Below are 13,228 nucleotides of genomic sequence, written 5' to 3'. Positions count from 1 at the left end.
ATAAATCTAAAAACACAGAGAAGATTCAATAAAATTTCACTTAATACAAATTAGCTAAAACATCATGGTTCCCCATTCTGGTCCCTAATTCTCCCCTTCTTGCCTGGTCATGCAACTGCCCCAAACATAAATGACTTTTGTGAAGGACAAAGCGGGACCTCTCCTTGCTGGCCTTGAGCAGCAGGAGGATGTATTTTCAAGCTATGTTTGAAGAATCTGACTTCATAAAGCCTAACTGGAGTCGTTTGCCTAGTAGTGATACAATGTAATTAGCATTCCTTTCCTTAAACCTCCAGTATTAAATAAGCCACAAATGTCTTCAAGTGAAGAGCAAGAAGGAGGCATGGAGAAGGATAAGATGCGTACAGGGCAACAAACACGTGACAAGCTCCTAGTGCCACCCGACCCGAAACAACAGGCGCTCCCAGAGCTTCGCGGACTCCCGCGGGTGCTGGTGAAGCTGAGGCACACACCACCGAAAAGGACCGGGTGTGCGAGGGCGGAGCCCCATCAGAACCTGGGAAGTGACGCAAGACGTGCGTGCGTACGTGCGTGCGTGCGCGCTCGCTCACGGCAGCGGCGGCGGAGCGGAGAGGCCAGAGCCGGAGACCGAGCTGGGATCGGGCCCCGGGCGGGGGCGGTGCGAGAGGCGCCGAGCGGATCCTGGGGGCGGGGACGGAGCCCGGGCGGGCGGGACTGGAGCAGAGCCCGGGAACGGGGCGGGAGGTCCCGGGGCCCCGGGTTGGGGGGTGGAGCCGCACTTCGTCGCCGCGGGGGTGCCGGGACTCCGGCCGCAGTGCCGCCGCCATCACGGACTTCCTGTGGGACAAGCGCACGGGCCTCGCCGCCAGAACGGTGAGCGCGCGGGCTGACGGACCTTGGGTCCTCGGAAAGATGGCTACCACCAGACGGGCGGCGACGGGATGAGGCGAAATTAGGAATGTTGGGCTCTGGAAGTAGCTGAGTAGTAGCGCGATAAGAGGGAGGGAGGCCGACCGCTTCGGTGTAGCGACGAGACCTATAGTAAACTTGGAGGGAGCCGTAGAAGTGATGAGGTAGGGACAGGAGCGGTCCCAGACGTGCAAAAGTTGGACCAAGGGTTTAATTGGAACCGAGAAGTGTTGCTTGAACAGGAAGAGTTAGACTCCAGGGAATTATCCAGCGTTTTCTGCGTAAGAAAGGGGGAAGCAAGATTTAGGAGTTGAGAAAGTAGACTGGATTCGCTTTTCTAGGAAGGACCCAAGTGACTTTGTTGATAGGGTGTCCGAAGTGAGATAGCATTTATGTTAATTAAGTTAGTCAAGATTGAGTTACCTAGGAAAGGCTCCTGCTTCCATCTTCTTGTTTTGCCAGCCACTTCAGGCCAGTGCACTGTAGGTCACCTTTCTTAATTTAAGGAGGTTGGGAGGAAGTGGCCCAGAATGGCAGCCAGATGTTGGAGTTAAACCTGCAAACCTCATGTTCTCAGTCCTAGGCCAAAACTGTACCTGAGATTCATTCTACTGAGCTTGTCCTTTGCTTTTCTGGAGTGTAAGAGTGATTTTGCTCCCTTTGACCAAAAAATTACTTATGAACCCTAACCAGTCCAGTTTTATTTAATGGAGGCCCAGTTATTAGTTATGTTAGCTAAAAACTAGTTATTAGGTTGGGGGTGTAGCTCAGTTGATATGGTGGTTCTCACTAGCATGCATGAAGCTCTGGGTTGATCTCACCAGCTGTGTAAAGCCAGACGTCCTGGGGCTGCTCTGTAAATTCTTCTCTTGGAAGAGAAGGTAGGAGGATTCAAGGCCGTCCTAGGTAGCCAGCAAAATTGAGGACAAGCTGGGCGTGGTGGCACATGCCTTTAATCCCAGCACTCATGAGGCAGAGACAGGCGGATATCTATGAGTTCGAGACCAGCCTGGTCTACAAGAGCTAGTTCCAGGACAGGCTCCAAAGCTACAGAGAAACCCTGTCTCGAAAAACAAAAAAAAATTGAGGACAACCTAGGATATGTTAGGTCACACTTCATACACACACACAAAAAAAAAGAAAAGAAAAGAAAAAAGAAAACAAGTGTAGTTTCATCCAAGACCAGAGACTAGGAAGATCTCTGAGTTCCAGTTCAGCCAGGCCTGTATAGCATGTTCTAGGCCAGCCATATTTATATAAAAAGGCCTTGTCTCAGGGGGGAAAAGGAGTCAAGCTTGCTGACACACACTTTGAATCTTAGCATTTGGCTCTCTTAAGTTCGAGGCCAGCCTGGTCTACACAGAGTTCCAGGAGGGCCAGAATTACAGAGAAACCCTGTCTTGAAATGTCAAAAGAGGAGAAACCCAGTTATTTTCTACCTAGTAAGTACAGGGGTGGTAGGGAATATACAGATGGACAGCCACTTTGTGGTGGGTGCTGTTCCACAGCTTTGTCAGAGATCTGGCCAGACGTGTGAGAGACATTTATAGGACCACACCCTGGTCCCTCGAACTGAATTCCCGCCCTTGTAGTACTACTCCTAATGGAGGAATGCGGGAGGGGGTAAGGCCTGTGTTGATAACTAAAACAGCTGTGTAAACTAAAGCTGTATTCTGTTTGCTTGTGAAGAACTCTGGAGGGCACAGCGGCACATAGATTGCTGCAGGGATGTACTGTGGCAGTGTTTATCAGTCTCATACTTGTTACCTGTCACGAACTGGCTCAGACCTGAAGGTCTTCATGGAGTCATGTTTGAGGTAGAGCAATTGAATTTGACTTTCTTGACTTTTTAGCCAGAATTTGTAGGTGGTTGTGTAGTCTGTAAAAGAAAGTTGTAGACACAAAGACAGAGAAATCTGTGTACTAGAAAGCATAAGAAGGCAGCTTTGTGTCTTTAGAAGTCTGCAGTCCCAGAGGATGTTTCTGAACACTCAGAATGGTCCTTACCATTCTGCTTTTCCTTCCCTCCCAGATGCCTCATCCCCGAAGGTACCATTCCTCAGAGCGCGGTAGCCGGGGGAGTTATCACGAACACTATCGGAGCCGAAAGCATAAGCGAAGAAGAAGTCGCTCCTGGTCAAGTAGCAGTGACCGGACAAGGCGGCGGCGGAGGGAGGACAGCTATCACGTTCGGTCCCGAAGGTGAGCCCTTGGGAAGAGAGACTGATTCCAGGTCACAGGTTTTTTGTTCATTCAATAAATGTTGACTGGTTATATGCTGAAGCCAGTGGGCTAAGCAGCTGGCCAAAAGTGACATGCGGCTAGGTATGTACTTCTGTGGTAGAGCATGTACCTAACATGCATTTGGTCCTTGGTTCACTTCCTGGCATTACAAAAAAAAAAAAGTGTTGATGATATCTATATCTATATATCTAGATAGATAGGTAGGTAGATAGACAGACAGACAGACACTTCCAGTACTTGGAATGATGAGGCAGGATCAGTTCAAGGCGTCTTTGGACTTCATACTGAGTTTGAAGCCAGTGAAACTCTCCAAAGATTTTTTTTTTTGAAAGATGGTAGAGGAAGTACTTAGGGAGGGAAGCTGCACCCACCAGGTTTTGTTGGAATGGGTCTGGATGTGTGCAATTAAGACGAAACTTACTTTTTTCCCCTTCTTAAATTTTATGTGAGTGTTTTGCCTCCATATCTGTCTTATGTTACATGCATCCCTGCTGCCCTCAGCACCAGAAGAAGGAGGGTATGGAATCCCTTGGAACTGGAGTTACAGATGGTTGTGGACTTCCCTGTGGGTAATGGAAATCAAACCCAGGTTCTCTGAAAGAGAACGAGCTATTTCTTTAGCCTGTTTCCTTTTGTTCCTGAGACAGGGTATCACTGTGTAGCCCTGACTGGCCTAGAACTCACACAGATGTGCCTGTCTCCCCAACTGGAGCCCTGGTATTAGTGGTGTGTGCCACCATGCCTGACTCATGGAGAGCCCTGTGAGAAAGGGACACCTAAACTGGCCTGGTGGGACAAATGAGAATCGGTGGTCGAAATATGGCTGTTAGTATATGGCAAGAAGTGCATGTCGTATACTAACAGCTAAGGAGAGCTCATGAGCTAACCTGAAAGTGAGGTCTGCGGGGTTTAATGGTTCAGTGGTGGGACTGGAGAGATGATTCAGTAGCTAAGAGCACTGACTGTTCTTCAGAGGACCCATGTTCAATTCCCAGCACCCATATGGAGGTTCCCTGCTGTCTAGAACTCCAGTTTCAGGAGATTTGACACTCTCACAGAGACATTCATACAGCAAAACACCAATGCACATAAAATAAAAATAAATTTTAAAAAATTTGTGGAGTGGGTTGGATTAGAGCAAGGCCACATTTCATCTGGAAACGTTAGAGAGCAGGCGGGTTCTTGGTTCTGTGTCATTAGACAGGAAGAGGCCCCAGAGGATGTCTGCAGGTGCTTCGTCATGTTACTCCTATGGTTCTTCTTTTTCTAAGATAGGACCTTGTCGCATGGTGTGACAGGAAATGTAGCCTGGACCTTACGGGTGTTTGTTATCCAACAGCAGTTATGATGATCACTCATCTGACCGGCGGGTTTATGACCGGCGGTACTGCGGCAGCTACAGACGCAATGACTACAGCCGGGATCGAGCCGAGGCCTACTATGACACAGACTTTCGGCATTCCTATGAGTACCATCGGGAGAACAGCAGTTACCGAAGCCAGCGCAGCAGCCGGAGGAAGCACAGGCGGCGGAGGAGACGTAGCCGCACGTTCAGCCGCTCATCTTCAGTGAGTGCCAGCCCAGACCTTTACTCTCTCTATTCTTTTTCAGTCCCTCAGGGACCCTGATCGTTAAAATGTCCCCTTATTCTCATTCATGTTTTGAAGCATGAACATTGGAGTGGGTACCAAGTGTGCCTATCTTGGGAGCTCTCCGACTCTCGAGGGGCCTCAGATTTACTTTGGAGACAGAAGGGCATGGGACATTTATGCCCTAAGTGATAAGTTGCGCTTGTGTTGGGAGCAGCTACTCTGCCCAGAGGCCTCTATTTTTTATGAGGACCTTGTTTTTTTTAAGGCCTGTATCTCCCAAGCCCTGGGCTCTGTGGCCCCTCAGCAGGCGAGTTTGGGTTGGGGGGCAGGGGAAGACTGCATCTGCCTAGAAGGGTGCTTCATAGAGCATGGGGTTGTGGGTAACACTGGCAACATCATCAACATTTTCTGCTCTGCCTGTGCCTTCTCCCTGTCCTGATTTGGGTTTGGGAACTTGGGATTATGCGCCGCTCTCTCTTCTCACACCAATCCGCCTTACCGCATCTGACGTGTTCCCTTCCACTGTCCCCCATCATCGTCTGTCCCCCCTGGCTGGGCGCCTGTGACCGGTGACCCCTCCACCACCCACCCCGACTCCCTTCGGCCCCCGATCCGACACCTGGCTTGCTCCGACCCCCCCCACCCCCCGACAGCAGCACAGCAGCCGGAGAGCCAAGAGTGTAGAAGACGACGCTGAGGGCCACCTCATCTACCACGTCGGGGACTGGCTACAAGAGCGATGTACAAGCCAAATCGTAACAATCCTATAGCCTGTAATGGTCCCATAGTCATCCTAACGTCCCATGCCAACCCAAGTCACAGCCTCTTTTGCCTTTTCTCAGTGGTGTTGCTCATCTGGGTGGTTTGAGTTGCTGTTGAGAATTGACTGTTGTCTGCTCCCAGCTCTCATGGCCCCTGGGTTAAAGGTGGTGGGAGTCACACAGGGGTTTTCTTCCCCTGCAGCCATCTGTGTCTGTTCCCCCTTCCTTCATCTCCTCACCCCAGGCTGCTGTGCCCTATTTCCTTCCAGCTCATCTCATTCCCCCCTTTTCTCCCTCCCTCTCCCCGACCCTGCTTTCTTTCGTTTCAGATGAAATTGTAAGCACCTTAGGAGAAGGGACCTTTGGCCGCGTCGTGCAGTGTGTGGACCATCGCAGGTAACCGCTGGCCTGCTGCTTACTCCACATCTGTTAGACATGGAAGATTATGAGGGCATCAAATTGTTGGTAGTTTAGACAGACAGAATTTCTTAGTACTACACTGACCCAGTCAGTCTGAGATGTTCTTGAACCCTACAAAAGCCTCCCCTGTTGACCTACAGGGGCGGAGCAAGAGTTGCCCTGAAGATCATTAAGAATGTGGAGAAGTACAAGGAAGCAGCCCGACTAGAAATCAACGTGCTAGAGAAAATCAATGAGAAAGACCCCGACAACAAGAAGTAAGCAGGCAAAGGCGTGTGTGTGGAGCTAAGGGGCTCCATCTCCAGAAGACTCCAGACAGGGCTAGGCAGGCGGGAGAATATAGACCTTCGTGTCCATTCTTTTCTTTCCTTTTCTTTTCCTTTCTTTTTCTTCCTTCCTTCCTTCCTTTCTTTCCTTCTTTCCTTTCTTTTTTTAGACATCGTTTTTCTGTGTGGTTCTTGCTGGCCTCAAACCTCCTTACAGACCAGGCTGGTCTTGAGCTTGCAGAAATCCTCCTGCCTCTGCCTCCTGAGTGCTGAGATTAAAGACGTGTGCCACCACACCCAACCCATTCAATTTTTGATCACATGAGAGTAGGAGACCAGTAGGATGGGCCTGTGGCAATCTTTAATCACCCCGTTTGTCTTTATCACATTTAGATTGCTCTGTAATCTGGGCGTGCCCCTGGCAGTGATGAACATCACTACTGATGATGCAGGCTTCTAATCCTAGCCACTTGGGAGAAGAGGGAGAAGAGGGAGAGACAGAAGGGGAGCACAAAGCCTGCCTGGGCTGCAGAGCAAGCCTGAGTTCTCACAAGTGAAAAAGGTGCTGGAGATGTAACCCAGAGATGGAGTGCCAGCCAGCTATCTTACAGAGTCCTAAATTCAAACCCCAGTATAACATACAGACACAAAATTTGTTCAGGAAACTGAGGCAGGAGAATCAGATGTTTGAGACTAGGGCTAGAGAGGTCACTCAGTAGTTAAGAGTGTATACTGCCATTGGGTAGGACTGGAGTTTAGTTTCCAGTACCCATATAAAAACTCACAATAACTACAGGAGCCAGGCAGTGGTGGCACATGATTTAATCCCAGTAGAGGCAAAGGTTGGCAGCCAACCTGGTGTACATAGTGAGTTCTAAGACAGCCAACGCCATGCAGAGAAGCCCTGTCTCAAAAAACAAAACAAAAAATAGCTCTCAGGAAATCTAGCATCTCTGGCCTCCTCAAAAATCTGCAGTCTCATGCCCATAACTCACACCTAATTACAAATAAATTAAAAAATGCAATGGGCTTGTAGTAGCAGACCCTTAGTGGTCCTGAGTGCTAACTGAAGAGTAGCAGACTCTAGAACTTTGTTGAGACCGTGGCATCTATGTGGTTCACACGGTACATAGACTAAGCATTGCATAAACTTGTTATGCAAAGGCTTGGTTGTTTTGTTTGTTTTTTAGGCAGTATCTCATTGTAGCCCAGGCTAGCTTCTACTCAATTTTGTAGCCAAAGGCAAGGATAACCTTGAATTCTTTTTTTTTTAAACTTTATTTAACTTTATTTCATGCGCATTGGTATAATGATGTCAGATTCTCTTGAACTGGAACTACATACAGACAGTTGTGAGCTGCCATGTGGGTGCTGGGAATTGAACCCGGGTCCTCTGGAGGAGCAGTCAGTGCTCTTAACCACTGGGCCATCTCACCAGCCCCTAACCTTGAATTCTTAATCCTCTTGCCTTCATCTAGGATTATAGAAGTGTACCACCACACCTAGTTTTATGTGGTGTCAAGTATTAAACTTCTGTGCATGCTAGGCAAGTACTTTACCAACTGAGTTGTATTCCCAGCCCAAATAAGATTTAACAAAACAGTAAATATAAACTTGGGCATCACAGTGGCTGATAGTAAATTTCTGGCATTAGAGCTGGGATATAGTGGCTTATTAATTTGAGACCAGGATGGGCTACATATAAATTTCTAGGTCAGACTGGGCTATAGTGAGATCCAGACTTAATTGGGAATCCAGATTGTTTGGAATTTAGTGTTAATAGCTCTTCAATAGATAGAGATGGGGGAACTGTTTGTTTATTTGACACAGGGTCTTACTACATACCCCAAACTGTCTTCAAATTCATGGTGATCCTCCTGCCTCTGAGTTCCTGAGTGCTCTAACTGCAGGAGTGCATCACCACACCTCACTTAACAAATAGGTTTTTTTTTTCCCTTGAGGGTTGGGATCGATCATGAGTTCTTGCATAACAGGCAAGTGCTGTCTTCTGAATTTCAGCCCCAATCCAGCCAAAGGAGTTTTGAACTACTTAAAATGATACAAAAATATGTTTAGGAGTTTGGCAGGTAGTGGTTTTTGGTTTTGCTTTGTTTTGTTTTAAGTGACAGGGCATCACTTAAAAATGTGCAGGCAAACCTCAAACTCATTATGCAGTTGAGGATGACCTTGATCTTACAATTCTCCTGCCTCCACCTCCCCAGGGCTGAAATTGCAGGTTCATGTCAACATAACTGTTAAATGTAATGCTGCAGGTGGAACCTTGGGCCTTGTGCGTGCATGCTAAGTAGGCATTCTACCAAGTGAACTACATTCCTAGCCTTTGTTAGTGATATTAACTGGCATGTTTTTATACAACTGGAATCAACAACCGTGCAATCCTTCCTTTTGGTGGGGTGGTGGGCTGTTGGGAGCTTATTAGATATCCAACTTGCCCTATCTTTCCCCAGCCTCTGTGTCCAGATGTTTGACTGGTTTGACTACCATGGCCACATGTGTATCTCCTTTGAGCTTCTGGGCCTTAGCACCTTCGATTTCCTCAAAGACAACAACTACCTGCCCTACCCCATCCACCAAGTGCGCCACATGGCCTTCCAGCTCTGCCAGGCCGTCAAGTGTGAGTGGGGTGGGCTGAGGCGGACTCTGGGGCAGCGCTTTCTTCTATCAGACTTCGTCTGTATACTTGTGTGCTAGGCAAGCCCCTAACCAGTCAGTGTACCTGCACACCCGAGACTGTCTGACGTCTCTTCTGACGGACGCCTTTCCCATCACTCCACACTCACAGCACAGCACTTAGTGTCTTCTTCTCATCCCTTCTTTCTTGGAGAAGTGCTGCACAGCAAACACAAAAGCACAGAAGTGCTCTTGCTGGAGTCCTAGGTTTGTGTAATGGCGCTCTTCACTCACACAAAGCACACGGGAGAAGACTGAATCGTTCATCTGAGGTACCAGCCTCGGAATACAGAGTAATTGTTCCTCTGCGTCTTCACAGTGATACAGTTTGGGTTTGTTTGGTTGGCTGTTTTTGGTTGTTTTTTTGGTTTGGTTTGGTTTTGGTTTTTCGAGACAGGATTTCTCTGTAACTTTGGAGCCTGTCCTGGAACTAGCTGTTGTAGACCAGGCTGGCCTCGAACTCATAGAGATCCGCCTACCTCTGCCTCCCGAGTGCTGGGATTAAAGGCGTGCATGCGCCTCCACCACCCGGCAGTGATACAGTTTTAATGAATTGAGTTTGCAGAATGTCTGATAATTACATAGCTCAAAGTCAAGACCAAATAAAAACTCCCACTTGTAACACGCCACTGCTTTTCCATCAGATGAACTATATGTGCGTTTTCTATTACTCAGGATAGAGCTCAGACCAGGCATATCATTTAACTGCAGAGCAGAAAGTAATCCCAGTGGAGTCTGGCCTGCCTCCAGTTTTGTCCTGGGTACTCAGTCAGGGGTCAGCTGCTGCAGTTAGCACTAGCCACCTGGATCAAGCCTGATCTAGCCTTCTCCCCTGCAGTCCTCCATGATAACAAGTTGACACACACGGACCTCAAACCTGAAAATATTCTGTTTGTGAATTCAGACTACGAACTCACCTACAACCTAGAGAAGGTAAGATGAACAAGGGCCACCCTCTGTCCAAAGGGGCAGGCAACTGGGCCAATTGGCTTTTGGTTAGCTATGTGTTCTCCCTTTGACCAATTTCTCCCTGTCTGGCTCCAACTGGGTAAAGCCAGTGTACCCCCAATAAATTAAAAGGGAACAGTTTAAGGAGACTTAAATTGAAAGACAATTTGGAAAGTTTTCTGATAGGATGGAAGTGTCCACGCTCTCTTTTTCAGATGTGCAATTCTGTGTAATAGGAAAACAACCTACTGGACAGCCTGAGTCTCAGTGCTAAAGGGCCTCCTCACTGGTTTGGTTTTGTTTTGTTTTTGTTGTTTGGTTTCGTTTCGTTTTGTTTTTTGGTAGATTTTATTTATTAGGTATACAGTGTTCTGCCTGCAGGTAGACATGCTGGCCAGAAGAGGGCACCAGATCTCATTATAAATGGTTGTGAGCTGCCATGTGGTTGCTGGGAATTGAACTCAGGACCTCTGGAAGAGCAGCCAGTGCTCTTACCCACTGAACCAACGCTCTAGCCCCCTCCTTACTTTCTGCTACATATTACAGATTTCCAAAACAGTACACCAGACACTTTAGTCCTTGAGGACCTAAGACACTTCCATATTATTCCATAATCATTTCTTAGTCTTCTTCCTTTCCTATTCTTAGAGTACTACTGAAAGAGCTGGTGTGGTGGCACAAGCCTGTAGTCCCAGTACTTGGGAGGCTCTGAGGCACGAGGATTGCTGCAGGTTCAAAGCCTGACATGGCACATAGTGAAATCCTGTTTTCAACATACAATAACAAAATACCAGGAGCCAGATTTTCCTGGGTATATGGGAAAGGCTACATTTTCCAGAATGAAAAGCTCCTTAGCCTGTGGATCTCAGTCTGACAGGTTCATTCCCATCTGCTTTGCTCCTAGAAGCGAGATGAGCGCAGCGTGAAGAGCACAGCTGTGCGGGTGGTAGACTTCGGCAGTGCCACCTTTGACCATGAACACCATAGCACCATTGTCTCCACTCGCCATTACCGGGCCCCAGAGGTCATCCTTGGTAAGGGAGCTCAGGGCTGCCCAGTGTGTGAGGTGATGGAAGGGTAGAGTGTCCTAAGCATCTTAATACCTCTTGCTCCTCACCACACAGAGTTGGGCTGGTCACAGCCATGTGATGTGTGGAGCATAGGCTGTATCATCTTTGAGTACTACGTTGGCTTCACCCTCTTCCAGGTAAGTGGTGGGGATATTACCGGGCCACCTGGCATTCTTCTGCCCGTTTTCTTGATCTGCTGAGGGCATACTTATGCAATCCTGTACATTGCCCATCTGGCAACTAGTCCCCAGCATTCCTTCCTGAGTGCCATAATTAGATCTATCTTTGTTTCCCAGACCCATGACAACAGAGAACATCTAGCCATGATGGAAAGGATCTTGGGTCCTATCCCTTCTCGGATGATCCGAAAGACAAGGTGAACCTTGAGCAGGAGGGGCTTGCCCTTTTCTCTCCATGGAATTTGTCTGTTGGACATCATTTTCCTTTCTTGTTGATGCCCCCGAGTCCCCACTTTCTTTCACATGGTTAAATAAGGGAAAGCATTTTATAAAAGGGGAACCCTTCTGATGCAACAACTTCCCCTTCCCCTCTAGAAAACAGAAATATTTTTATCGGGGTCGCCTGGATTGGGATGAGAACACATCAGCTGGGCGCTACGTGCGTGAGAACTGCAAACCACTGCGGGTGAGCCAAGATAGGGATATGTGTTGTTCACACTCTAAAGGTTGCTTCCTCCTTAGGGTGGTCTGCCCCTGGAATGATTTTATAAGCATGAGGTTAGGACAGGGAATATGGAAAACTGAAAGAAAATTTGATCAACAATGGACAGAGAAGAGAGGATGGTTTCACAGAGTCAAAAGAGGTTGGATAGCCTAACCTTGAGACAACCACAAGCCAAAGCAATGTCCTGGATTCTTTAGGTCAGACAGAAAAGATTAAGCCAACTTTGAAGAGCTTATGCTTTAATGTGGAACTAAAGAAGACTCACGAAGTTGACAAGGATATATACAAGTAGAATTTTGAACGAGTATGAAGGAGTCACTGCTAGTAGGAATGTAGGTTGGTCATAGTGTGGTTGTGGTAAGGTAGCATTCAAATCGCATGCAAACCGAGCCTTGGTTCTTTTTCCCAAAAGGAAAGGTAGGGCTATGAAGGAGGCAGAGAGTTAGGGATGGTGGCACAGGCTTACAATTCCAGCACTTGGGGTGCTGAGGCAGCTGCAGTGCATAGTTCCAGAACAGCTGGGCTCTGTAGAGATCTTACTTACAAGGAGAATGAAAAGGGAAGAAAAATAATAAAAGTTTGTCAGGCAGCCCGCTTTACCTTCTTCCTGCCCTCCACCAGCGATATCTGACCTCAGAGGCAGAAGAACACCACCAGCTCTTCGATCTGATTGAAAGCATGCTAGAGTATGAACCTGCTAAGCGGCTGACCTTAGGTGAAGCCCTCCAGCACCCTTTCTTCGCCTGCCTTCGGACTGAGCCACCCAACACCAAGTTGTGGGACTCCAGTCGGGATATCAGTCGGTGACAATCAGACTTTGGACCCTCCTGCTGCTTGTGTAGCAGTGGGTGTCCAGTCCAGGACACTGGTGCTTTTTTATACAAGAGAACAGAGCCAGAACTCACCCTCTCTCCTGCCCTTGGCTCCTTTATACCTGTAAATATGTGAAATAGTGTATATATGACAGAACTTGTACCTACCACTTCAACTCCTGCCTTGTATATACTGCTCTTTACACTCTTCCAACCGCATCTGCCTCTCATGTGGAGTTGATGTGGGGCAGAGTGAGGTAACCAGGTGGTGTCTACCCCATGTTTTATAAGGGATTTTGTACAGTCTTTGTGAAATAAATGCTTCATCTGACCCCCATCCCTGGAATTTGAGGATCAAGGGTATTGGGGTAAAGGGGGTGAAACGACTAGTAGCTATTCTGAATTTGGGTACGAAGGCAGAGCTTCTTTACCGTCCCAAATCAGAGCCAAGACTATGAATTTAAATGCACTTTCTTTTCGAAGGTAGTAAAGATTAAAATAGATACAATCAGGTAGAAGTTGTGTGATCTGGAGTAGTTACTGTTGGGAAATAGCTTTGACCCTGTAACTAAGTGGGCATGTGACGGTAGCCATGAGGCTGTCCCCTCTAGTAGAGCCAGAAATCCACATAGAAAACAGCCTCCCGCTGGGCGATGGTAGCCCATGCCTTTAATCCCAGCACAGACAGGCAGATCTCTGTGAGGCCAACCTGGTCTACAAGAGCTAGTTCCAGGACAGGTTTCAAAACTACAGAGAAATCCTGTTTCGAAAAAAAGTAAAGGGGAAAAAAAAAGTCTCCAGCCACTGTCTAGTGCAAAAATTTCCCATCTGTATTCCTTTACGTGAAGT

At 47.7% G+C, this 13,228-nt stretch overlaps 1 protein-coding gene across 4 annotated transcripts; it reads left to right on the top strand.

The window, feature by feature from the left end:
- Positions 1-691: 691 nt before the first annotated feature.
- On the top strand, positions 692-12,716 carry Clk2 (CDC like kinase 2). 4 transcript variants are annotated; one of them, XM_085678169.2, is made up of 13 exons: positions 692-855; positions 2,924-3,093; positions 4,478-4,703; positions 5,384-5,468; positions 5,818-5,884; positions 6,049-6,165; positions 8,643-8,809; positions 9,704-9,798; positions 10,718-10,847; positions 10,938-11,020; positions 11,180-11,259; positions 11,438-11,528; positions 12,189-12,716. In XM_085678169.2, exons 2-13 carry the CDS (start codon positions 2,924-2,926, stop codon positions 12,372-12,374), a joined length of 1,497 nt encoding a protein of 498 aa, XP_085534295.1. In that variant the 5' UTR covers positions 692-855; the 3' UTR covers positions 12,375-12,716. The 4 variants fall into 4 exon arrangements, with proteins under 4 accessions (XP_085534295.1, XP_085534294.1, XP_085534293.1 ...); XM_085678168.2 differs by having other exon boundaries at positions 5,381-5,468; XM_085678167.2 differs by having other exon boundaries at positions 695-855; positions 4,475-4,703.
- The last annotated feature ends 512 nt before the right edge of the window (positions 12,717-13,228 follow it).

The sequence above is a fragment of the Myodes glareolus genome, chromosome 17 (assembly GCF_982192425.1).
Source record: "Myodes glareolus chromosome 17, mMyoGla1.1, whole genome shotgun sequence".
Taxonomy (NCBI): Eukaryota; Metazoa; Chordata; class Mammalia; order Rodentia; family Cricetidae; genus Myodes; species Myodes glareolus.
Note: the sequence above shows the minus strand (reverse complement) of the source record. Positions and strands in the feature narration are given on the sequence as shown.

Bases quoted from the DNA above. Each gene is read 5' to 3' on its own strand.
- Clk2 (XM_085678166.2), top strand. From the start codon at position 2,924: ATGCCTCATCCCCGAAGGTACCATTCCTCAGAGCGCGGTAGCCGGGGG. The intron at 8,810-9,703 runs GTGAGTGGGGTG...TCTCCCCTGCAG, and splicing joins GCTCTGCCAGGCCGTCAAGT to TCCTCCATGATAACAAGTTG. The intron at 11,260-11,437 runs GTGAACCTTGAG...CTTCCCCTCTAG, and splicing joins CGGATGATCCGAAAGACAAG to AAAACAGAAATATTTTTATC.